Genomic DNA, 26,563 nt, shown 5'->3' with positions numbered 1-26,563 from the left:
AAAAAATATTTTGAAGTTTGAACCATTCCCATTGCTTATTTATATAGTTTGTTTATTTTACTAAATCACCATCTACAAATGTAAAAGCATAGTATAAGCTTAAGAAACTATGGTTATCAAACAAGTTTAACTTATTTTATATTCTTATTATTGATCCGATTGTGTCTTATTCTTAGCAATACGAAACAAACAATAAGTTGCCCAACCAAATAGGCCCTAAGAAATTACTATTAAGGGCTCCAGAGACATGTTTCTTGTAAATCATTTGATACTTAATATTTTTAAATGGTCTTGAACACTATAATCACAAGGCGACTCCATAAATACAGGTGTGGAGTGTCAGCTGACCCTGTAAAAAAAAGTACAACTGTTATTATTACGTGTGATCTTTTCTTGAATTAAAAATTAATCCCGTCAAGAAACAACATTGACCTCTTGTCATCTCTTATTCTCTTTAGCCTTTTTTTTTTTAAAACCAAGTCTTTCCTATAGCGTTATTTTGATTAATTTGAATATTTCTTTGTCATCAATTCAATTGTATGAGGTTGATAGTGTATTTGTTACTTCTTTACCGTTATGTACAGACTCGTAGACTATTATGTATCATACGTCTGTCCTTTCGATTGATTTTCATGGATGGACGAATAATTTTGAGATACTCATTATTGTCAGTTTCGTATTCACATTGTTTTGTTTAGTTCCAACAGTATTGACATTGTAAAAATGTAAAACCAATTGCTCCCATTACAAGATTCATTTTTTATTAGTCATATACTATTCAAGAAAACTGTGATTAGCAAAATCACATTGACATGAATAAATATGACCCCACCATGCCAATTTTTTATGAGTCATAATTGAAGATTAATTTTTTAGGATCACAATTCAAAGCAAGGACATCCACCGAGTCAATTGCCTTGTTCGGAGGGTTCGGACTTCATTCAGATAAATGCTTGATCAATTTTTTGCTCAAGTACTTATCGATATCTGATTGAGTTGATTTTTTTTTACAAATATTTTTAACAAATTGAACGATTTCGATCATTTATTGAGACTTCTAAATGAGTTCCATACAACCCGGTACATTTGGTTGGTGTACCCAATGGCCAATACCCCATAGTAGGACTTGTCGCTGTATGCAACCATACCACTAAATAATTTCTTCAAGAGCTGTGCTACTTGCACAGCAGCGGTTTTCTCCCGCCTCGGGTCCCAAAAAGATGATCGGAGCCGCTCATTTTGTTCAAAATATGTCGTTTAAGGTCTCTGTAAAAAATGAACTTCGTTCGATATCGTTAGAGGCATTAACAAAACACTCAAAATCACTTCAGAATTTAGCCCCGCTGCTGTGCACAGCTTCTGTGCACATAGCTTTTCTGTTTCTTCAAATCCTTGATAAGGGCAAGATACGTCGTCGTTTCAAACGATTCAAACTCCAGGCGACGTCGTTCTCCTCCTTCCGTCATTTCTCTTTGGTTAGTACTAGTAGTAATGAGATCCAAATGAGATCAACTAGTTCAACCGATTAAATTCGTAGGGCCCACTAGTGCGCATCCCCTTTACCTCCATTATTGATCTGTCACGTGTCCTCTCTCTCTCTCTCTCTCTCCCCCCTCTCGCTCTCTCTCTCCACTGTACCACCTCTGCTTTGCCAGTGGGCACCATCTACTTTTCCACGGCTTGATCATTGATGGGTCTTTCTTTCTGAAGTTCATGAATGAGAAATCATCAGGTAAATATCTCAATTAAGGAAACCCAGTTTTTTTTTTCCCTCCTCATTTGCTTGATTTGTTTATGCTTTTAGTACACCATGTTTCATTGGATTCCCACAATTCAGCCAACCAATCTCTTTATTCGATTCTATCTCTCACTAAATCATTAAACATTGCACACATTTTCTTATGGAAGCTACAAAAAGTTCAACATTTCTTGTCCTTTTACCAACAGTATCAGACCAGCAGTAAAAAGATGAGGCACCTTTTGGAGTTGTGAAGAAATCTTTCTCCATTCCCTTTTGATAATGTTTGCTTTTGTCACGATTGAGGTAATCATTTAGCAGTTTCCAATAAAGTACCAAAAAATTTGACGCAGGTTTTTGGTAAACTGTAAAAAATGGTGGCGTTGACAATTGAAGGAACAAAAACTGGCGGTGCTGATTCTTAATTTGTGAGATCGAGCAATGGGTCTTTTGTTTTCAATCAGTTCTGACACTTAGTATAATATTAATTTTGAAGTACATTTTTAAAATAATAAAATAGAAAACACAGCACATGCCAGTGTCTTCCATGGTTGCATTTCTTCTGATCTTTTTCTTTTTGTCTTCATTGTGATGTGCTTATCCTTTGGCCTCTTGTTCTAAGTACGTTTGATTCAGGGATTGCCCATATGCTTGTAACAGGACATGGTGTTGAACCTCTGGGTGTTTTGTGGTAGATCTGTGATAATTCAAGGAGAATTTTAGAGAACCAATGGGTGAATCAATTGTTGAAGCTCCAAAGGTAACCCATATCTCGATTTTCATCCGTGAATTCGGACCCGGTAGTTTAATTCCTTTGAAATTATTGTGCATCAAAATCATCTTCTTTCTGTTTAGATTTGTTATTGATTCCAACCCATGATTGCATAGTTTATGTATTGTGTGTGGTTGTCGGTGTTTGTTAAGTTGACTCTATTTGTTGCTTGGCAATTTGCACTGATTTTGGATTTGTCCTTGCACCAAAAGTACCTTCTTTCTTTTAAGTTAAATGATGGATCTCCAATCCCTGATTGCATGATTTCCGGATTGCGTCGCTAGTTGTGCTGATTTTGGATTATATAAACAGATGAGAGATTCATCACTTGCCTCTAGTACTACATTGGAAGTATCAGTTTCGTTTGGTAGGTTTGAGAATGATTCACTTTCGTGGGAGAAATGGTCAACTTTTTCCCCAAATAAGTACTTAGAAGAAGTTGAGAAGTGCTCGACTCCCGGATCGGTAGCTCAGAAGAAGGCTTACTTTGAAGCCCATTACAAGAAAATTGCTGCCCGAAAGGCGGCTGAACAACTGGAGCAGGAGAGGCAAATGGAAACAAACGCTGGCCAAAATGGTGAAGAAAATGTTGGAAACACTTCTTTGACTGATACCAAACTTGGTACAGCCAGTAATGGTCAAGTCTCTGCCGAAGCTGAACTAGTTGATCAGATTGGAGTCTCGAGTAGAAGCCGATCTGATGAGTCCAATGAGAATGCATCAATATCCATAGAGCGTCAAAGCCTGCCAGTTGATGGAATTAAGGAAGATGAGATGGATAGCATAATGGAAAAGCTTGAACTGAATAAATCAGAAGAAGCTGTTTTGGTTCAAGAGGAAACTCTATCCATCATGGAAAAGCTTGAACTGAATAAATCAGAAGAAGCTGTTTTGGTTCAAGAGGAAACTCTATCCATCATGGAAAAGCTTGAACTGAATAGATCAGAAGAAGCCGTTTTGGTTCAAGAGGAAACTCGTCTAAATGGATTTGAGGGGAAAGGGGAATTGCCACCTGTTTTGATTCAAGAGAATCCCTGTGTAAGTGAATTTCAAGACAAGGTGGAGGTTGAATCGCCAGTCCAACCACCAAGTAGCTTTGAGAAGGGGAGGGGAAACACTATGGAAAACAAAAATGAGAAAATCAGATTGGATTCGGCAAACAAAATTCAAAGGGTTAAGGTAATCAGTTTTTCTAGATAGTCCTTGTTTAAATAAACTTCTTACCGTAGAGGTTATTCATGGTTTGATTTCCACCATCTCACATTTTCTTTCATAATTTGGTTTTAGATTACTCCCTCGAAAAAGGAGAACGATAAACTGGATGCATCAAACAAATATCAAAAGGTGAAGTTAGTAGCTTTTTTAAGCATATTTATGACTGCATGGATTGTTTAATTATTAGGTTATGTGGTGTCTCTCTTAATCTCATTGTTTCACAATATTTCGTTTAGATGATTCTGTCCAAAAAGGAGAAGAGTTTTCCAGGAACAAAGAAGAAACAAGCATCACCTTTGCCCAAAAAATCTCCAGAAATATCCACCCCCAAAACATCAAAACCAACACCAACCTCTACTGGGCTTAATGCCTCTTGGTCATCTTCAAAGAATGCATACAGTTCATCATCACCAAGGAGCAAATTTCTTAATGCAGGAGAAAGCAAGAAAGTCGCTCCATCGATGCACATGTCCCTTAACCTTGGTACTGCAAATTCTGATTCAACTTCAATTACCACACCCAGGAAGTCGCTGTTTATGGAGAAAATGGGGGATAAAGACATTGTTAAGCGAGCATTTAAGACATTTCAAAACAGTTTCACCCAAGTAAGAGCTTCTGGTGATGATAAATCTTCTAGAAGAAAGGAGGTTGGTCATTGTGCGATGTTTATTGTTGCTTATAGTTATGCTTTTATAAAGCCGTTGGCAGTGAATTTGAATCTTTCCACTTTTGGAACATTGATGCCAAACTTTCGGGCAGGTATCGACTACAATGCCAGAACATAAGCTGTCCACTTCTTTGACTCCTCAGAAGGAAAAAGAGGGGTAATCTGTCTTATATGCTTTATTGGAAATAATTAGGACTTTCCAGTTGAATGTTTAAGGAAGATGTATGATACCTCGAAATTATTTTCACAATGAAATGCTTCGGAGAGTTGCCCATTTGACTTTTCTATGAGTTTTGATTGTGAATTATCTATTTGATTTGTAGATTAAGGAAGACTGCAGAGAATATGGATGCTCATAGAGCTCAACTGGGAAGAAGCTGGAACACTATCTCAGCCGGGTAAGATTCTTTTGAAACCAACTAGATGCTATCAACTTTTCAGGGGCTAGTCTTATGTTACCTGAAGCGCAGATCATACTGGTACGAAGAAGGGGAACTTGGTATACCATGGGCCTAAATTGTGGGATGCAAGGGGTAGGCTTCAATTGATAGCAAAATTAGAACTTGCTCCTTCAAACGATAAACATCTAGTAGACGAAGGTTTTTTTTTTTTTTTTTCAAATTATCCATACAAAAAAACATTTTAAGAGCTTGACGGAATTTTTTACATTTTATCTCATCAAAAATTTGCTCTCTCTTTAGATCTTTGCCTTATTAAATTGATATTTTGGAAAAACTTTGGGGATCACTTTGGATTTCAAAATTTACTATATCGGAGTGGAATTGTATCATAGTATTACCGAATGTGCGTACCAAAACGTAATCCGCTAGGGTATTAGTGTTCCTTGGTACCATAGGGCCAGTCCATGCGCTCAAGCTGCCCAAACACCTTGAGTTATCAAAGAAAGAGAGATACTTTTGAGAAAAATATCTCAATAGACATCCTTGATTGGGCCGGTACTAAATAGATATTGTTTGCCTGCACATTTATGGGTCTGGTGTCATACATATTCCTTGTTCAACCTGGGAAGCCACAGAATTGTCCCACGTGTTTATGAATCTAGTTCTAATGGTGTGAGGGTCCTTCTTTGATGCTTCCAAATCGTAGACCAAAATAATGGTGTACAACATAACTCTAGCTTTTTATTCTGCTGATAAAATTGTCATTTAGCTTGTTATCAAGATTTTGTGCATGAAAGGAGTTTTTGTATGTTTATTTTGTGCTCTACATGTAAATTGACTTTTAAGTGCTGTTAAGTCTTCTTCCTGAAACCTCAATCATGTCGGTTTATGAAGAACAGGTCACTAAAAGGAGCTGGTATGGATCACAGGAGTGCAAAGCCTGCCCCATCTTTCAGCATGAGAAGTAGTGAGAGATCTGAAAAAAGAAAAGAGGTTAGCCTTGACCACCACCCCTATCTGATAACTTGTTTTAATATCATTTAGATGTGATTGCAGTTCGAATTAAGTACATGTACTAGAATTTGCTAACCTTTTACTTATTGTTTGTCAAGAAACTGGAGGGAAAATCATATTCCAAAGAGGCAGAAAAAACACGCCCTAGTTCAAAGTCAAAGGTATAACTTTAGTTATAAATTGTGGAACCTTTCATCAGATACATTCATGTTGTACTGTGGAATTATCTCTAGTGTGGCTATTTGAAAATCCTAATCCTATAGTTGACTCACGAGGAAAAGGAGGCTGAGATGAAGAAGCTAAGACAGAGCCTCAATTTCAAAGCCACTCCTATGCCAAGTTTCTATCGAGGGCACACGATATCGAAAAACTCTTTAGATAAGGTATATCTTAATTCTAATATCTTATCCCAGTCAAAATCTTGAAATCAATTGTCTCCTTAAGGTTAAATGAAACAAATTTCCCTTCGAGACAGATTCTTATGTATGATAATACTAGTGGAATATAGACGTCTACCTTGCACATACCTACCATGAGGAGTCATCAAGAAGAACCTTTGACTTTCCTTTTAATTTTAGCAAATTCTTTTTGCCATCATAGTACTTATTAGACCTTTGGTGGTGGTGGGGAGTGGTGGGGTCAAACAAGCTTATATCTTCACTCCTAAGTTTCTATGTTTTCTTGAAAGTTTCTTTGTGCAATTATATAAAACGAAGATACAGTTCAAAAATCACAGGATAACTAGTGCTAGATTAGTTCTGGCTAGTGGTGGTTGGTGGCTGGAGATGCCTATCATTGTTTTCTTTCCCATACCAAGACTCGTTATTTGTCTAGTAGCATTACGTCAAGCAAGGCTTGGTTAAAGGATGTGGTCTTTAGAACCAGCAAGAAAGGGGACTTATTTTTTTGTTTGGCTTCTTTAAGAGGAGAATGGCTACTTTTGGTGGTTATACTTATTGGAGTGCTTTTTGCCCATGTTGGAGTTGTAAACATGACAACTTAAAACAAATACTAGCTCCTTGTTTGTCATATTAACCCGGGTCCTTTGAGAACATTGCAGTTTCTTAGCAAATGTTTGAGAACAATGTTTGACTCTGGATTTATTTATCTATACGTAGATATGCGAGTTTTGTTGACTTTATATCATGTTCACTTCTAATTCTTGGAAAATTCTCAGATTGTGTCTACCAAAAACTATGTTGGGAAGTTGCTCCTTTTCACTTGTACAAGAAGTTTGTGCTACACATATCGATAGTGTATTTTTTATATTACCTTAATGAAAGTCTGACCCAGAAAATCTTGTTATATTACAAAAGAGATCTGTATCTAATCAAAATGGTTCCAAATATAACAGATTTTGCAACCTACAACAGACACAGAATTTACCTTAGGCATAACACTCTCCAATAAAGACTAAATCCAGGGGTCAAGAAGTTCGTGAGACGATGGGTCTCCATCCTATTCGTTTACTTTCTTTCTGAAATTGGGTGTTTTCATATTTTGTATGTGTCATTGGGTGCTTAAAAAATTTACAGCCCTCGTGATACGGGTGTAGTTGTATTCTGTGGATATTTTTGAGAACCAAAATAGCATGAGCCAGCTTCAATTTCGAGTGCATAGTTTGTAGCAATCCGTTTTATAGACAGAGCCATTGTTGAAATAGGAAGAGAGAGCCAAAACTGAGCAAAAGCTTTTGTTAGCTTTGTTCATGAGATTGTTAAAGTGATTGTAAGCTTTAGCTGTTTCTCGTTCTCTGTTATTTATATTTTGGCTTATTTTACTGTGAAATGCTTAAAGAACGACTTGCTCAGAAATATCTTGGGATCTTTGGAATGATATGGTAACCTATTTTTTGACAATGTCTACGGTGGAATAACATCCACGAAACCATATATTGGCTCACGAAAGTTTGATCGGCCTTTTGTTATTTATGTAGATTCCAGGTCTTTGCATCCTTCATCTCAAATTACTAAGTAAACTTACCTTTGTGAGTAACTAAGATGTTGATATATGCTTTTGCAAGAGTCGGAACAAATGGGAAAGAAGATAAGGAAGATGGAGAAAAAGATGTACACTCCCTGAAAACAATTTCGAGCTTTTGTATTGGTTGTTTTCTTGTTCTTATTTGCTCTTCACATAGCTCCCTCCCATAGAAAGTTATTAAAAAATATACAATGAAATAGAAAAACGGAAAAAGTCTTTTAATTTTTTTCATCCAAACAAGGACTTATGTCATGGTTCTTTTAATGCAGGAGCGTGCCAAGGATAAGCACCAGCTGCACCACCATCGACCAGAAACACAGAGGTAAAAGAATTTGGTGCGATTACGCAGAGATCGAATGAATTCATGAATTTTTTTGGCTGAAGATAAGAAATGCGGGAAGCAGAATAAGCTCTGAAGAAGAAATACACTAGTGGATAAGGCAATACACTAGCAAAGAAGAGATTGTTTTAGTAAGGAGGAGCATATCGCCATCGTACTAATGCTTGGCCTAAGGTACCCTTGTTGAGTAACATGGAGAAATTCTCGTCTGGTTGTTTTTCCCTCTCAAAGATGTGAAGATGATATAGAAGAGGTGGAGGCTCATGGCTTTCGTTTACATTGACTAGCTCTTCTCCCTCTTGATCTTCCCCCCTAATTCCTATTATTTGTATTGTAGAGGTAGTGTGAAAATCAATATGTATATGCATTTAGTTGTTTTAACTATATGTAGAAGAAGATGAAGTTCTGTAATCTACATTTTGTATAATGCAATATGCATATTCCTCGTTCTAGACATTGGTTCGATAAACTTATAGTTTTGGTCCTGATTATTCTTCTTGTTTTGTTGCATCATTTTTGAAAGATACTGGATCCTCTCAGGTCTCTGAAAAGAAATGAAGTTATGGAATGTCCAAGTCAGCCGTGCAGGTGCAACACAGGATCTGCTTTGATGCCACGAACTGAGAGTCTTTTGGATTTTGGTGTGTAGATCATTTATGATCATCTATGAAAAACATTAGGTTGATCTGGGGAGGGGATTAGTTCCTGGGCAATTGGTTTTTTTCCCCTCTAAATTTGATTTTTGGGACCAATTTCTATTTTCCCAAGGTACAACGCTTTTATGCATTATAATTTTAGCATTAACAAAAACAGTTTTGGCATCAGCAGCACATTTTCTATTTTCTAATCAAATAGGTTGCTTCTTGCTTTTTCCTACTAGTACGAATTTCATTGCATCAAGTCGTGTCAATACTAGTTTCCCCACCGAGCCCTGATGTTCTTTTGGTGGCCGGGAATGGATATAAGTTTCACTGGCGGCAAGGATGACGAATGGGTAGAGAAGTTTTTTTTTTTTTTGGGGAAAGTTTTTGTTTTTAGTTGGGTTGTATTTAGAAAATAAGTTGAAGTACAAAAGTGGCAAGGGTTGTATATAAAAAATGGGGTTGTATGAAGATAGAATTGGCCTAAGCAAGGAGAGATTTTGATTCGGTGTGATTCTCAACTGTTTTTTCCCCCACGTGTAGGGTCAATTTGGCTGAGGTGTTGAAAGACTACAGGCTGCTGCTACGAACACCTTATTCACCGTTGATCCTTGAATAAGTTTTTCTCAATTGATTATCTTTATTGCAGCCCACTGCTTAATTGGTTACTACTTTGCAGGAGGGAGTTGGCTTGAATAGATGCCGCATAAAACAGTGACCTCACAAGGACAAAATCTAACCAAAGACATCCACATGAATTCGCAGTGCTTAACTTGTAGGGACAGACTAATAACACAACTAAACTTCCATTACACTTAATAATTCAACACAGAAACATAGTCATAGTCATTGTCCTAATACATAATAATGTAGTCATTGTCTTACAAATTGTTCACGGACGTAATATTTTTAAGCTACCTGAAGTCATCTTCAAAAGCAGCACCAAATCCTTCACAGAGCATTCAAATGAGGGATAGGTAAAGCAGGACACCCACAATCAGCTTCAGCAAAACCTGAGAGAGAGAGAGAGAGAGAGAGAGAGAGAGAGAGAGAGAGAGAGAGAGAGAGAAGTCCCTGGCTCTAAGAAAAGCGACGATCAAGAGTATTTGCAAAATCAATACATTCCTCTCTTCCCATCAATCAGGTTCAGTAAACAAAGTTCATGTTGATCCAAATTTGAAATAAACAGATACCTATTCCACTTAAAAGTGATGCATGTTCAGACAATACTCCGTTTGATCCAATGGAACTTTCTGATACGTATATAACTATCATAATCAAACAAGCTAATAGCCCATATATTCATAACATGTGTTAGCATAAATGTTTGGTAGGTAGCGTAGACAAGCATCATTGGTGTACTATTATTTAAACTAGGCACAGAGAGTACCTTTAAACCAACAAACACAACGATGCAGTGGCAACTCTTTTGGCTGCCAAAAGAAAGAAAAATGAACGCAGCATACTGCAGCTTTCTAAATGCTCAAGCTCCACAAAGGTATTAAATGTGCAACAAAGATGAAAATAGTAACTCTGTCGAGTCAGTAGTCAAAAGTATATGCCAAAGCACTCCAGACAATAATTTGTACAAGTAAACAAGACAACACAATGTAATTGACCAAAAGGAGATGAACAAATTAGTAAGCAGTCTTAATGTCCCAATTATAAGCACAGATAGGGACACAGGACACGTATGAAAGGACACTTCATCTTAAAAGATCAGGACACGGGCATATTGAATATTTATATTTAAAATTATATTCCTTCTAGCTAGATTAGACAATTCACATAAAAATAAATAACTTTTATAAAATTTCGGATGTAAGATACAAACGATATTAACACAATAGAAAGGCTATAAGCACAACAGTCACTAATAAATATTCAAGAACTAATCAGCTATGACAAATTTGAACATAACCGACCATCAAAAATTTCATTACCAAACCATTAAAAATTTAATTATCACCTCTTAACGTGTCTCAACTTGTCCAAGTATATCCCTAGCATGTCCAACAAGGAAAATACAATAATAAATAGGAAACATATTTTGGGCATGTTTGACACGCATCTGACATGGACACATGAGGTCTTTAGACATGTCTTTGCTTTGTCGCTGATTGAAAAAAAAAACTCACCCTACATGTATACGAAAGGTTGCATTTAGTTACAAAACAACCGACCATAATAAGATGGTCAAATGCTTCTCAATAACACCAAATAAACAAGGCAATGGAGAGGCACTTTCACCACGAGGTTTGCAAAAATCCTAGTGCTACCATAGACATGGTTGTCAAAAATGATATGGAGAATGCAAATAAGAAGAGAGCAAAAATTAGTTTGTAGTGAATGAAGTACATAATTCAACTTTCTTGTGCTAGAACTTTGGCTCATAAACGCAAAGTATGGTACTTGAATATTTTATGGGCATGCATAAATTCTAGGTGAGTTCAATGTGATGTTGAGAATAACGCTAGATCACTACAACCCTAATTCTAACCGTCTATTACATGGACTCGGGTACGAGTATTCAGTATCAGGTGCGGTTAGGTGTCAAGTGTAGGATTCTCAAGACACGGGGGCATCGCAAAATATTCATATTCCTCGATATATTTCTTTTGTTTTCTAAGATACATGGTGTTTACTAGGAGGTTAGGGCATTTCATGCATATAAAGCATTTCTATGAATAGTTCAAATTGCGAAATATGTTTTCTAGTTGAGTGTCCAACTAAATACATCGGACACGGATCCCAAGGGCCATACCCATGCTGGAGTGTCGATTGACCAAAACAGGTGCTTCATATTGAAGATTTCACGTAACATAGCTAAAAATAAACCATTAGTAGTTCAATGTATTCCAAAAGCACACTGCAAGAGTGCTAGCACACCCTTTGTATATGTGAACTCCAATACCTAGGCATTTATTTATTTTTCCTTTCCAAAAATTTTGTCCACTATGAGTAATGTACAACTTGTACCTAATGAACCCATTCCAACCATACAAGACAATTAAGGATCATATACCATATTGAAACTAACAATTTGATATCGACACTGTAACCAAACATAAATTGCTAGAAATGCGCTCGATTTCTTGAATTCGGAGATAAAACAACATAATTCATGGAATCAACCATGTGAACTCTCAATTCCAATCTAACAAGAGAAATTATACATTAGGTCAGCCCTACGCCACAAGTGGAGTGCCCAAGTTAGCGGCAAACCATGTGTCCACCTTGTCCAATAAACAAAATCACGTTACTCTGTTTAGGCGTAACATACACCTATAATAGGTGACAGCATGCACTATCCAAATTGCACACTCGATGCATAAAATTTTGAAAAAATGCGCCTCATTCTACCTAAAACCTAAAATGATGCATGTTACCCACTTTCGACCGTAACACGTAGAAAACAGTCAAGAATGGTATTTGCTCTCCCCTAATTGACAAAATGGAGATGGTGGGAGGTGTGTAATTGGGATGAATCAGTCCCCTTAGCCAAAACTAAGATTTGTCCCTCTTTCTTACCATAGGCCTTGACAGCAGTACCAAGAGGTCAATCTCAAACATGATGGATGCAAGACTTACCAAGTTGTCTTCATTAAACTATCCATGCATGATAATGTATGTGATCACACATTTATAAGAATATGCCATCATTATTTTTATCTTTCATGCCCCAAAATATCCAAGCTAGTTGCAAGGGGTTGACTATTCTTTAAGTAAAGTGAAAAGGTCATCCCTAAAGCAATAAAACACACTAAAGGAGTAGAACATGAGGTAGATAAAAAATGTTAAAAATGAGACAAGTTCAATATTTATCCAAAAAAAAAGAATAGACAAGTACCCAAACATGCTCAGGCCATAATAAAACATAGCGCAAGCATGATTACGAAAAGCTCCCTTTCAATTTGTATCAGGCTAAGAATTACTGGATGACATACCAGAAAACTACATACATGATCTTGATAATGCGCCTTGGAATTCATCTGAAAGTCAAAAAATGCATTTTCTTGGATATAGATCCTTGTTGTATACCTCCAATGCCTGAGTTTTTTTTCTTCTTCAAACCATTGTATTTCAGCACTTGACGAAGATTAGGGTTTCCCCATCTTCTGACTCTTCGTTGTCAACCAAGACATATCAGTTAGTTGAGTGTTAAGAGGGAAGTAGTTTTCAAAGTAGACTATGTCCACCCTCCTCTTTATATCCCATCCAAGAAAAAGATATGTATGTCCGCTTCTGTCCAAAATAATGGATTATGATATATATATATATAAAAGCCAATCCTTAGCACGCAATTAAAAATACACAAAGTTATAACTTTGCTCAGTTAGCAAAATATGAAATAATGAATATTAACTAGGAATGTACCTCACTTCATCGACTAAAGCCATATAATTCACCAGACTACACAACTCATAAGTCATGGGCATTTGGGAGCTGGGTTTTACAAGGGTTATTTGCAACAATATCTTCAACAATCCTTTGAAAGCTTGCCAGATCTTTTAGCATTCCTATTTTCATATCATTTGCTGGTAATAGGAATGTTGTCTAAAAATAGGAAAGTTAGAAGATCTGGCAGGCTTTCAGAAGATTGTTAAAGATGATGTTGCAAATAACCCTTGTAAAACTCAGCTCCCGAATGCCCTTGACTTGTTCTATGAGTTGTGTAGTCTAGTGAATTATGTGGCTTTAGTCAATGAAGTGAGGTACATTCCTACTTAATATTCATTATTTCATATTTTGCTAACTGAGCGAAGTTATAACATAGTGTAATTTTATTGTGTGCATAGAATTGGCTTCTTTTTTTTTTATATATACCATAATCCATTATTTTGGACAGAAGCTGACAGACATATCTTTTCAGATCTTGGATGGAATATAAAGAGGGGGGCGAACACAGTCTACTTTGACAACTACTTCCCTTTTAACACCCAACCAACTGACATGCTGGGTTGGCAACGAAAAGTTAGGAGATCGGGAAACCCTAATCTTCGTCAAGTGCTGAAATACAATGGTTCGAAGAAGAAAAAACCTAGGCATTGGAGGTATCCAACAAGGATCTATAACCAAGAAAATGAATTTGTTTGACTTTCAGAGGAATTCCAAGGCGCACTATCAAGATCACGTATGTAGTTTTCTGGTATGTCACCCAGTGATTTAAATATGCGAGGCGACTAAGCCCTCATTGAAGTGAGGCGAGACGAGAGCCTCATCCAAGCGAGGCGAGCATTTAAAAAAAAGAAATATAAACTACATAAATGACCAATATTCACTCCTACCATCAAAACAAGAATAAACATTACCATATTGCATAATAACAAACAATCCATTTGCGAATCGTGAATTGTATTGAATCGCAAATCGCTCCGATTTAGTCAAATTCTTAAAAATGCATAAAAAATGTCAATTTCAAGTTTGAATAATGATCTTGTGATCTAAATATGCAATACACTAGCTAAAAAAAGTTTATTAGACTATTTTTGCTCTACTTTTTTGGGTAAAGGACTTTTATATACTCTGTTGTCTGGTCTCTCTGTATAACACATCTCCCACTGACTAATATATATATATACACACACACACACACACACATATACACACTCCACTAACTAGGAATATATATATATATATATATATATATACACACCCACTAACTAGTAAACATATAAAAGACAAATAAAAAACTCAGTTCAGTAAGTAAAGTACTAGTATTCATGTAGGCCATGTCTGCTTCTCTTTAGAAAGGTCTTGTTACATTGATGATTGACTGGAAAAAAAAAGGACCCAGCACATATACACATATGTATATATATAGACACACACAGTCACACACCATGTCGGCAAAAAGAAGAAGAAAACAAGATTAGATCGTGGGTGGCTGGTCGTGCAACTGTGCGAGAGAGAGAAAGGGAGGGAGAGAGATCTGATCTTACCTCTGAGATTTGATCTGATCGTGGTGGTTGTCTATGACCGTTTGACGCCGCAGAGGAGTGAAGAAGAGGAGAGAAGCAGAGAGGTATGTGATAAGATCTGATCACGTTTTTTGGAATATAAGATCTGATCGCGTTTTTTCCCTAACGACGCCTAGGCGTGATTTTTAAGTCACCTCACACATCGTGACTAGTCGTTCGACTCACGACTAGTCGCCCGCCTCACTCAACCTTGCCTCAAGACTGTGAGGCATCACAGGCTCGCCTCACGCCTTGTCTCGCCTAGGCGCGATTTTTCAATCACTAATGTCACCTACTAGTTCTTACATTAATTTTATAGATTAGATTTATCAGATGCAAATTGAAAGGGAGCTTTTTGTAATCCTACCTCAAGCTTCTGCTACGTTTTATTATGGCCTCGTTGAGTTTTACGTGAAGAGGAAGCAAGTTTTTGTGAGCATGTTTGGGTACTTGTCTATTCTATTTTTTTGATAAATATTGAACTTGTCTCAATGTTTTAACGTTTTTTTTATCTACCTCCTGTTCTAATCCTTTTGTTTTATTGCTTTGGGAATAACCTTTCCACTTTACTTAAAAAAGAGCCTAACCTTTTGCAAGTAGCTTGGATATTCTGGGACATGAAAGGTGAAAACAATGATCGCATACATTGTTATGCATTGATAGTTTAAATAAAAAACAAATCATGAGATTGACCTCTTGGTACCACTGTCAAAGCATATGATAAGAAAGAGAATGACAGGTCTTAGTTTTGGCTGAGGGGACTGACTTTGCATAAATAAGTGTAGAGCAACAACAGAAAAATCCTGCTCGTCAGTTGTCCATTGCCTTCCTCAGAAGACATCTTCAAATAAATGTACTCTAAACTGAAAATTAATTGTCGGGTCCTGTGGGGTGGAAAATCTTTGATATTTTTCTTGCTGCACACAAATTACACAAGTGCATAAGCAAGAGGTTTCAAAACTGCCTACACTAGTGCATACACAAGTACAAACAAAGTGCAAGTGTAACTTCAAATCCATGCAGAAAAGATAATGCCAGATTATGAAGCTGCTCAGCTATTTTTTCAAGCATTGTTTTAGTTCCAGGTTAACTCAAATAAGACAACAACTAAGCAAAGATGATCACACCGAATCTTTTCCCAAATAAACCCTTCCTTGGAAACCTTGCAAAACCAACAGGATTATAAATACGTATCGACCTTTTTTAAATGATAATGATAATGCCAAAACCCAATTTGTTGCTGCCAAAATTCAACAATGAAATTTACCATTGAATGACTTATTTGACCTCCTAAGTCCTAAGTCCTAACCCATCATTCAATGGCAAGACCCCTCTTTTCTAATGTTTCTTCTTCCTCCCTAGTCCCTAGCTGCTCTATTACCCGCTTCACCATTCATCCTCCGCCATTAAAGTCCTCTCAAACTCTAAACCAAGAAATCTCCAGGGAGTCTTCTTACAGGCTCGGATTGTTCTTGACTCGTCAAGTCAAGAATTATGAAATCTCCCCAGTCGCTGCTCAATCGAATTGGATTGGTCTTTAATGGCCTCCGCCATTAATGACCTTCTCGGGTTGAATCGTGAATTATTCACAGGACTTAGTTATCAAATCGAAGCTATTTTCAAAGCTCGAATCGGTTGTGTAGACCGAAGAACTCAAAATCGGTGAAAGAACAAGTTGCTTTCTCCATTGCTAAGTTAATTAGCTTCAACAAAGACATGGTCTTTGGGTTTTGTCCAGATTCAAGCTCAACAACAAGTTTCAAAGTCATAAATTAACTGGGTTTTGCGAGTAAAGAAATGAACTCCCAAATCGAGTTGCTTTGCAAGTAGAGAAATGAGTAGTGTAGAATTGGGGGTGTTTGGAGTAGAAATGCAGGCAGCAATGTAGTAAAAATCGCTAGGTGCTAGTCGGGCAAAAAAGGGGCGCCTAGGCCCCGACTAGTTGGCCGCCGAGCGCCTAGGCGGGGACTAGGCGCCCGACTTGTCGGTTGTCTAATCTAGTCATCAGACCACCGCCTAGCACCTAGAAGGGGACTAATTGGCCTAGGCGGCCGCCTTTTAGAACACTAGCAGATAGTGGTAGATAAATGATGAGAGAATAGATCAATAGAATCGGAGAAGTAGCAATAGTACAAAAGAAGGGATCGTGGCATTGAATGATAAATTAGAATTTTAGAGGACAAAAAAGTCATTTTTAATTATAAATTTCAGTGGGAGTTTTGGTAGCAACAAATTGGGTTTTAGCATTATCACTACCCTTTTAAAAAGCTCAAACATATAAATCTATGTTACCAAAGACAAGACCGCAAAGAAAACAATGCAGTGCAAGCCCAAATCGAAACCTTATCTTCCCTCTGATTATTACACCACTAAAAAGCACCAAGTAATATTACTTCTTCTATCCAACCAATACCCTGAATAGTTTTCATAATGAACTACATTCCACGTTAACTAAGAATACTAATCAGGGGAATTTGAAAGAACCAGATATGTTTGCACTCTTATATATTTATAAAGAGACAATATTGGATCTATTAACATCAACAAGCAAATAACATACACAAAACTTTAAAAGAAAAAAACAATCTGAAAGGAGAGAACAATTTACTAAAAGAAAATACATACCACAACCCACAACCTATACCACTTCCATGGGTGAAACTCCTGCATCATAGCAAAATGAACATGCGTTTACATCTACGCAAATGGCTTACAAGTGGCCTTTACTCGGGTATGCTTAGAGCTTTAAGATCTTTAGCCAATCGATAATGAAATGGGAAACTAATTACATGCACTTGAGAATTAAAATTTCTACCATGAATTATACTCTAGTAGCCACATGTAATCACCATAAAACCTTAACCCCACCCCTAACAACGAAAACTATAGCATGTTCTCAGGACATGGTTCACAGCCCCAGGATAGCTCAACGCCATGGCGTCCAGCTTTTGACCTTCAACTTAACCCTGAAACTGAGATTGGATTGCTGCCAAGATCATCCAGTTCTTAGAAAATTCAGCCAGTTAAAAGTTTGAAAATCAATCCTATTTGCCTATTGTTTGATACAAGATTTATAGAGGTGGCGATTTTCAACCCCACCCATGAACCCATTCATACCCGCCCACTTAAAACCCACCGAAATTCACCCATATTGAATGATGGGGCATAAATGTGTAAACCACAACCCACACATACACGGGTCCGAATGGGTTTAAAATGGGTCTAAAATGGGTTGGACCTTGGGTGGGCAATACATCATTTCAACATTATTCATTCCTTGTATTCATCAGCTAACCTCTGTCTCACACGTCTTAACCTCCTCTCTCTCTTCTTTAGCAAGTTGAAGAGACCGAGAGAAGACAGAGGATGGGGAATTGGGATTTAAACGACCATTACCTTCGACTCTCTCCTCTCCTACAAACCTAATTGCAAATATTCATAACTATAGAAAGACAAAGAAATGCATGCAATTCAATCCAAATTTTCAATTCACATGGATCATGCGAATGGGTATATGTATTAGGGTTTTCATATGTAAATGGATATACAGGATACGAACGAATAAATTGGGTTGTTCCAACTGTGTCAACGGGTGGTGGATTCTCCTTTATTTGCATTTTTGAATGTGATTCAATACTCAATTTTCCCATACCAATACTTGTTGATAGGAATTAAAGAACATAGGTTAGGCTATGCTTTTAAAATACTTGCCTTATGATATTTTGGAAAGTTTGTTTTGGTGAAGTTTTTTTTTTTTTTTTGAATTGAAGATAGATGTCATTGATATTGAAAGAGGATCCGCGGATTGAATTACAGACATTCAATCTAAGTTGCAAAGAGCTCCTAAAGTAGTGCCGCTCCCACCTTGGGAGCCCACTTTTCCACTCCCAACTAAGGAACTTGACAGGAGCCCGATCCCATTAAGATGGGAGCTTTTGTATGATCTTTATATAGAAAAACAGAAATTTATCACTTGGCTTTATTAATTGGTCTTTGATGAACTCATTTATCTAGCCCAAGTCATGATATATTGAAAAGACAATCATATTATAGTATTGTAATACTAGCCCATTTCTTACACTTATGGAGGACTTGGCCCATATTGTTACTTCCAAAAATGATTGTACTTTTAAATTGAATACTCTATGCTACATTATTTTCATAATATATGTACACGCTCCCAACCTTGGGAGCTTCTATATTCCCTCCCGCTTCCGCTTCCGCTCCCGCTCCCGCTCCCGCTCCCGCTCCCGCACCCGCTTCGGCTCCCGCACCCGCACCCGCACCCGCTCCCGCTCCCGCTCCCGCTTTGTGCAACTAATGATTCAATACACTAAAACAACAAAGGGCATGCACTTGACACACAAAGATAACTCCGTAATCAACCCGGAAAGGCAACTAAAGCATACTCAACGACATATGTGACCGTCTACAAGGTGGTGAATGTTCTTAAATCGTTAAGGGCACGTTGCCCAATTTTGGGTGGTAAAACCGAATGTGTATTCTCAAATCAGATTGGGGGAAGATGGGGGGAAACGAGATCGGGTCGGATTTTATGGGTTTGACTTATCCATATTTGACCCATCCATATTCAACCTGCCTACTATTGGACCATATTCAACCCACGGCCCATTTCAATCCACCCAAACCCACCCGTTTGCCACCTCTAATATAAATATTTATTTTATGATGAAAGATCTAACCATCACAAAAACAATCATAGGCGTTTAGTCTGAGAACATGTGCAACCATGACTATGCCTACCTCACCAACATCATTCACAAAGAGGTCTAAATCTCAATTATAGCTTAGATGTATCTACAGATGCAAAAAACTTGAATATACATATATACCTACATCATCTATATTAACACCAATGTTTTCAAATCGGGACACGTATCGTGTACCGTTTTTCAATTGTATAGTTCATATCGAGATACGTATCGTGTATCTTGAGATATGTTTGCTGGAAGAGTAGGAGTTTCTATTATTATGTAGTTGGACAATATTTTTGGGGAGGGAAAATACTAAAGACGAGTGGGGAAGGAGAGTATTTGAGTTGCACCTGAACTCAAACTTTTTTTTTGGCTTGGTACAAAATGGTTAGAACCCATCCATATTTGCACTACTTTATGGAAGACTCTAGTACAAAGATATTTTCATAATACAAGATAAACTTTGAGGTAATTCTAGAATTGCACACGAGACTAATTCTCACAAAAAAAACTTTAGATATTTCACAAGAATATTCTAGAGCTAGATATTTTAGAGTTTTTAAAAACTAGATATTTATATCTTTTTCAATAATATCTATCATATTTGGGTTTTGTCAATTGGAACTTTGTCAAAATACTAAATTTAGTTTATGTTTCAACAACGTTAATCATAATTAAAATATAATTAAGAAGTAGATACACCTAATAACACCAACAAACTATGCTTACAATTTTAAAAAGATTAAGATGTAAAATTTCAAGTCTCTCAACTAGAACCTATTACATTAAGGCTTTATGTTCCCTTTGTTAGGAAAAGAAAAGTAAGACAAAATACAATCGAAGTATTGTTCTTTCTTTTATACAAAACCTACATTGAGGTTGAATTTCTATCAAAGGGTTTGAAAGATGCCAATTAGATTAAACGGCTTAGATTAATGCATTTGGGGTTCCGTTTCTTGAAATAATGTCCGACTTTTTTTTCGAATAAGTAATCGTAAGATACATATAGAATTAGGATATCGCAGGATTTTAATAAAAAAGATACATGATAGGATACGTCTCGTAGGTTTTTAACAACTATGATTAACAGACTGACAAAGATGTGTACTTACATCAGCACTGCATCACGGATTGCACGCGGCATTTTGAAGAAATAAGCTTGGGAAGTTGCAACAACGGCATCAAAGTGAGCCTTGCGACCGCGCAAAATAATTGGTGAAACGGAAATTCTGATGCAATGAAGCAGACCCAGATGTTTTTTGGTGTTTGAGTACTCGCAGCAAACCAAACAGACGTCATTGTCGGCGAGACAAAGCAACTGTGAAGAGGAACAACCACTATCCGGTTTGAACACTTCTAGCGGCACAACATCCTCCAAGCCCCTTACAGGGGCTGAATAATTCCATTTCCCGAGCAAATCATAGGCGTGAAGCATGCCGTATTGAAACCAGAACAAAGTTGTGCCTGCTACCACCGGGCGCTCATCTGAGGAGGGAAGACAATCAATCTCATGATGCAAATGCTCCCAAGTTTTCGATCCTACGTTGTATAAACAAATGAATCCATCTACGGCTGATCCCACTAACACCTGATTGGTGCTAGGCAGAGCCGCGGAAAAGGATCCGCCAAACGAAGGCTTTGGACAAGGTTGATTGAGGGAACTCCAAGAACCAGACTTGGGGTCAAAAACTTCGGCCCATGGGTGAGGACCATCATCTTCGCCACTAATCCCACCCATCACATAAATCATACCGTTCAGCGTAACCACTTGGGGAATGGATCTAGCACCGCCCATTGAAGGACTTGTCTCCCAGGATTCTTCTTCGACACGGCTCGTATCCCAACTGCAGACCTCACGGTAGACCTCCCAAGCAGTGTCCATGCCGGGGGAATTACCTCCAATACTGTATATTGTGGAGTCGACCACTGCAAAGCTGGCAAACAGAGAATTCATCTTCGGATTTAGCGGGGTGAGAAGCGGGAGACTACGACCACCAATACCTCGTTTTCGCTTCCTACGACCAAGACCTCGTTTTCGCTTTCCATCGCGTATGTAAGGAGGGCCGTTAAGGGGGAAGGAATACCATTCGTTGTCGAAGTCGCTGTTAATTGCTCGAACGTAGACAGATTTCTCGGTGGGAGGAAGAGAAGATTGCGATGAGGATGCCATATTAGGGTTCTCCGTCCGAAATTGGAGATTGTGGTGGCCTTCTTTTAAACTTATGGCTTTGCTTGTAAATTGCGGAAGGAAAGCAAAGAGAAGAGAAAATGTATAAGAGGAAAACTATGGAGAAAATGGGGTTCAAATAAGATGACACTTAAGTTCCAAAAGACAGTTGTGTGATACTTATATTTTTTTCGTCTTTAATGAATTTTTTTTTGCTTTTGGTCATAATTAATTTAACAATGCTACTCACACAATAACTCACATCCATTTGAGGCCCACAAATAGTAGTATGTGTAAAGCCCACATGTATTTGAAAGGTTGTGTGAATTATTGTGTTTGAATTGTTGTGTGAGTAATATTTTTTTTGTAATTTTTAGACTCCTCTCGTCGAGATAGATGATTAATCAAGAAAAATCACATGAATCTAATAAAAATTCAAAAAAGATGAGCAAAATACACAAAATGAAAAAATAAGTTAAGTTTAGAAGAACTCAGCATGTGTATCAGATACTCTAGGAGTAGGATATAGGAGCCTCTCTCCTTGTACCATCTTCACTCCTTATCCAAATTTTTACTCAAATTTCAGTGAAAATTTGGGTAAAACCTGGATTTGGTATGAGAGTATCCGGCCCTTGACTCAAATTTGAAGCCCTAACCACCGTCCTCTGCCGCTCAACGCCATCGGAACTTCAACAAGTCAGGTTTAAGTCGGGTATTGGTTGACGATGACGAGCACAACCCACTTCTGGCAACTTATCCTTGCTTGAGTTGACGATGATGACAACAGGGTACTTCCGGTAACAAACACTGTAATGACTCGCGGCAGCTGACCTGCTAACCCTTTACCTAACCACGTGACTCAAAAGATTAATTTCAGGTCATATAGTAGATGCTAGGGTTTCCTTATACCTTTAAATTTGTCTCCGACGTGGGACTCATTTTCATAAGGTGGGTTCTCACAAACACAACCACAAAGCAGCCCTGAAGGATTTGGTGAAGGACTAGATTTGGTGGAAAGTTTGAGTAAAACCCAAGATTGGTATTGATTTTTGGTAAGGGTGGAGCCGTGATTTGAGGATTTTTTTACTCAAATTTGAGTTTGAGTTAAAAAGCCTTACCCAAATTTTTATTGAAATTTGATTAAAAATGTGGAGTGATTTTGCCACTCTCCTTTTTGTTAATGTCACTCCCCTTTGTGTCTTGATTAAATGATTTGTTTTGTAAGAGAAGGAGAGTGACATTAACAAAAAAGGGAGTGGCAAAATCAATTCCCTTAAAATTTTGAGTAACAACTTCATTTGATATGACTTCATTTGAATAAAAATTTAAGTAAAAACTTCATTTGATATGGCTCAATCCAAGGGTAACCCGAATTTTACTCAAAATTTGCTTGAAACAAATTCACAAGTACTATTTTTCTTGCTGGATTTGGGTTTTGTGGCCATTTATAGCGGGAATATGGTCATCGTCCTCATCTCCGGGTAAAAGCTACATCGTCGTCGTCATCTCCGGATAAGCTGGGTTGTGGAGTAAGCTATGTTTGTGGAGTAAACTGAGAACACTCAAAGAAGTAAAATGACGATGTCGTCACTAAAAAATGAGTTTGGGGTGTTGACGATGAACCAACTCATTCTCTAGTGCAAACAAGTCCCAAAGATGACGACGACAACGAACTCTGGATGGTGACGAACACCACCCCCACACAAAGTAGTGGTGAGAAAATTGATATAGGGTCTAAGTCTCACCTAATTTGGTGAAACATTTGAGTAAAACTCAAATTTGGTATAGGTTTGAGTAAGAAGTGGAGGTGGGTTTGGATATTTTTTACTGAAATTTGAGTTTGAATCTAAATTTAGTGAAAGAGTGGAGATGCTCTCATGCCCCGTATGGAACTCAAGGAGAGTGGGGAATTGAAAGGGAAAAAAATGGGAGGAAAGATGTAGTACTATTCACAATATTAAAAATTCATCTTTTTCCTGCTCTAGCGGAAGACATTTTAAAAAAAAATTCTTTTCTTCCTCTACCTTTCAGAAATTCAAAACAAAGCTGGTTTTACTGCTCTATACTGGGATTTAGCAGCCCAACACTGCTAAACAAAACCCTCCAATCAACAAAGTCTACATCCACAACCAAACTGACATATACTTATACACACACAAACACACCCAAAAGGTGCGTGGGGCCCGCATACACTACACTTCTAGTGTTTGCTGGGTTCACATCTTTTGTAAATGTGTTTGTGCGTGAATGTTTGTTTATTTTTGTTTGTGGTATCTAGACTTTTTGGGGATAAATTGACCCTCAAACCTTTTGTGTATTTACATTGTAATAATTTAAAGAGGACAAACAAGTAATTTCTCATATCATTCCCTCTTGTTCACCCACTCTTATCCACCCATATTGATAGGCGCGTAAATGTTCACATATGTGCCCATTAATTTATCATTGCTAAGTTCATTTATATTATTACTTGAAATTTTATGTTTTTACTTTTGTATTTTAGGTGTTTGGAGGCTTACCATTTTAATGGGCTTTATTATTGCAAAATTGGGTCAACCGGCCAACTCCATTGGGGTGACATATGGCCTACCAAGCCAGCGCGTGGACTTGGGCTTGCAATCAAGTGTAAGTCGGCTGGACTAAGAAGAGAAAAGGAAAAAAGAATTGGCCCATGCCAATTCTCGGCAGTGGGCATATGACGAGAGTTTATGCCCACTGCGGCAAATATTCCGAGTATCATCTTCAGGGATTATGAAGGCTGAATTACAGTTATTTCAATCGATTTCTAAATTAATTCGAAAAATGATTTGATTGTTGAATTTCTAAATTAATTCTGCTACCGAAGGTCGGTTACGACGACATATATAAAGGGTCGGCTACAGCACTTTAAAAGGGGACTTTTGGGGACGCACTACAGAGAAGAAAAAGAGGAGGTGGCCACGGATTGAATCTGAAAACAGAGGCTGCGTGTAAACTTTTGTTATCATGTCAGCCTTCAACAGAACTTTTCGATAGTTTCAACTCCGATGTCTGGCTAAACTCGTTTTTAGGGTATAGATGAAACTCGAATTTTGAGTAACGATTTTTATATTTTGATTTAGTGTTTTTATTATTCGAATCGTGGTTGTATGACTTGAGGATTTATTTGCGGTATTAATTTTATCTATCAAATCTTGTGTATGATTTTTTATATTTTTATGCACGTTCATACAACGGTTTTTAATTGTTTGTGATTACTAAGTAAGATGAATTATGCTCTGTAAGACGCGCCGTGCTATTAGACGATCCGTACCATAGAGACGGGTCGTACTAGTAAGACGGTTCGTGCTAAGTAGCGATACCCCATGCTATTTAGTGATTCATAAATATCTTTAAGCGATACTGTGAGGGCCCGCGAATCCTAACGATATCCGGATTGATTCGAATAATTAACCTTTATCATCGCATAAATATTGTTACAACGGGTCGAGTGGATTCGAAACCTAGATCTTTTCTCTCATAAACTCTCGTTATTTCTTAATTGCTCTAATTTAATTTAGCTTTTAATATTTTCGAAATCCAACAATCAAATCCTTTTCCGAATTAATTTAGAAATCGATTGAAATAACTGCAACTTAGCCTTCATATCCCTGAGGATGATACTCGGAATACTTGCCTCTATCTTTTAGGTAGTAGTAACTATTTTGTTTTATTAATTATTTTTGATACGGAAACGACACGATCACATATCAACTACTTCTCAAACCAAGTATAAGCTTCCCCTTCTATTGCTAATCTCTCATTGTACATATATCCACCTTTCTTTCTATTCCGAAACCTTATCCGCCTGACAAACGAGCCGTAATAATTCAAACCAAATTACAACACGCATTATATACGAGCAAGATATGTTTTCGGGTCCCCCTTATCTGGGATATACCTTCCAGGCAGATGAGTCATCTCCCTTCTCACCTAGGTGCCAAACATCGGATGAGGGAGGATCCGAGCGAGTAAACATCAAATAAGGGCGGGTTCGAACGAGTCATTCAGACAGATGAATCAGCCTCCCTCCATACCACATTAGCAAATGAGTGAGGGTTGATCGAGTCTAATGTAGGACAAGATTGGGATGTTTCTCTATTTTATTTCTATTGCATTAGAATAAGATTTTTACTAGAAATATTTTTGTTTAGGTATAATTATTAATTTTTCGTATTCGGTTTGATTTTAATTTCTACTTTTATTAGGATTTTTGATCTACAAGAATTATGATTTTATTTTAATTAATTACTATAGAAAATATCTTTTCTTTCATGCCACTTGTTTGGCATGATTTAAGATTTATTTTTACTAGAATTCCTAGGGTTAGGGTCTTATAAAAAATACTGTAACCTATTCAACTTTTAAGCTTTAAATCAATAATATTGCAGAGTTTTTCTCTTTCTTTTTTGTGCGCAAGATTTACTCGTTGCGACGAGTTGTTTATCTCGTTTAGACTAGTATGCTAACTAGTCTCTCGTGAATTCTGCTGCGTTAGAGTCATTCCGACTGATCAACCTCCCACTATACTGCGTTGGCAAATAGGCTCTTAGCATGCAATTCGCACTAATCGATCATGGCTTGGATGGATGATGATGGTATTGTCAAATTATTACTTATTACTTAATGAACACATTGATTTTGGGAGATTAGTACTTAAAATTTCACCCTTCAAACAAAAACAGAAAAAAATTCATGAAAATGGGGAAACTAAAATATTTTGAGTACTTTTACACAACAAAAAATGTACGTATATCAGAATGTAATCAAAACACCTCCAATTGCACACAAAAAAGAAGAAGAAGTAGCTACAAGATTCAATATCTTATTTTATTTTTCTTTATTTTATTCTTTTTTAAACGAATAAACATAAAAGCGTCTCCAATGCTATGGCTAAAGCCATAGCCAAAAAAGGCCAAATTTCCAGCATCT

General features: G+C 37.3%; 2 protein-coding genes across 10 annotated transcripts; one reads left to right on the top strand and one right to left on the bottom strand.

Moving 5' to 3' along the window:
* The first annotated feature begins 1,590 nt into the window (after window positions 1-1,590).
* LOC131310124 (protein WVD2-like 7) lies at window positions 1,591-8,582 on the top strand. 8 transcript variants are annotated; one of them, XM_058336939.1, is made up of 12 exons: window positions 1,661-1,732; window positions 1,948-2,044; window positions 2,399-2,498; window positions 2,823-3,689; window positions 3,798-3,854; window positions 3,962-4,372; window positions 4,485-4,549; window positions 4,716-4,790; window positions 5,693-5,786; window positions 5,906-5,968; window positions 6,071-6,190; window positions 8,060-8,582. In XM_058336939.1, the coding sequence occupies exons 3-12, from the start codon at window positions 2,469-2,471 to the stop codon at window positions 8,114-8,116; spliced, it is 1,839 nt and encodes a 612-aa protein (XP_058192922.1). In that variant the 5' UTR covers window positions 1,661-1,732; window positions 1,948-2,044; window positions 2,399-2,468; the 3' UTR covers window positions 8,117-8,582. The 8 variants fall into 8 exon arrangements, with proteins under 8 accessions (XP_058192927.1, XP_058192921.1, XP_058192929.1 ...); XM_058336944.1 differs by lacking the exon at window positions 1,948-2,044 and having other exon boundaries at window positions 1,591-1,732; window positions 6,089-6,190; XM_058336938.1 differs by lacking the exon at window positions 1,948-2,044 and having other exon boundaries at window positions 1,591-1,732.
* A 979-nt stretch (window positions 8,583-9,561) lies between these two features.
* Window positions 9,562-21,750, bottom strand: LOC131310122 (F-box/kelch-repeat protein At4g19870-like). 2 transcript variants are annotated; one of them, XM_058336937.1, is made up of 2 exons: window positions 20,559-21,750; window positions 9,562-9,784 (listed from the first exon to the last, which is right to left on the bottom strand). In XM_058336937.1, exons 1-2 carry the CDS (start codon window positions 21,614-21,616, stop codon window positions 9,775-9,777), a joined length of 1,068 nt encoding a protein of 355 aa, XP_058192920.1. In that variant the 5' UTR covers window positions 21,617-21,750; the 3' UTR covers window positions 9,562-9,774. The 2 variants fall into 2 exon arrangements, with proteins under 2 accessions (XP_058192920.1, XP_058192919.1); XM_058336936.1 differs by lacking the exon at window positions 9,562-9,784 and adding an exon at window positions 9,798-12,516 and having other exon boundaries at window positions 20,559-21,740.
* Between the last annotated feature and the right edge of the window lie 4,813 nt (window positions 21,751-26,563).

The sequence above is a fragment of the Rhododendron vialii genome, chromosome 12a, assembly GCF_030253575.1.
Source record: "Rhododendron vialii isolate Sample 1 chromosome 12a, ASM3025357v1".
Lineage (NCBI taxonomy): Eukaryota > Viridiplantae > Streptophyta > Magnoliopsida > Ericales > Ericaceae > Rhododendron > Rhododendron vialii.
This window is presented reverse-complemented; position numbering and strand designations above follow the sequence as displayed.

Coding starts and splice junctions, on each gene's coding strand:
- LOC131310124 (XM_058336938.1), top strand. CDS start 2,469: ATGGGTGAATCAATTGTTGAAGCTCCAAAG. Junction 4,373..4,484: donor AATCTTCTAGAAGAAAGGAG/GTTGGTCATTGT, acceptor ACTTTCGGGCAG/GTATCGACTACAATGCCAGA. Junction 6,191..8,059: donor CGAAAAACTCTTTAGATAAG/GTATATCTTAAT, acceptor CTTTTAATGCAG/GAGCGTGCCAAGGATAAGCA.
- LOC131310122 (XM_058336936.1), bottom strand. CDS start 21,616: ATGGCATCCTCATCGCAATCTTCTCTTCCTCCCACCGAGAAATCTGTC. Junction 12,517..20,558: donor ATCCGTGATGCAGTGCTGAT/GTAAGTACACAT, acceptor TTATTGCTTTAG/GGATGACCTTTTCACTTTAC.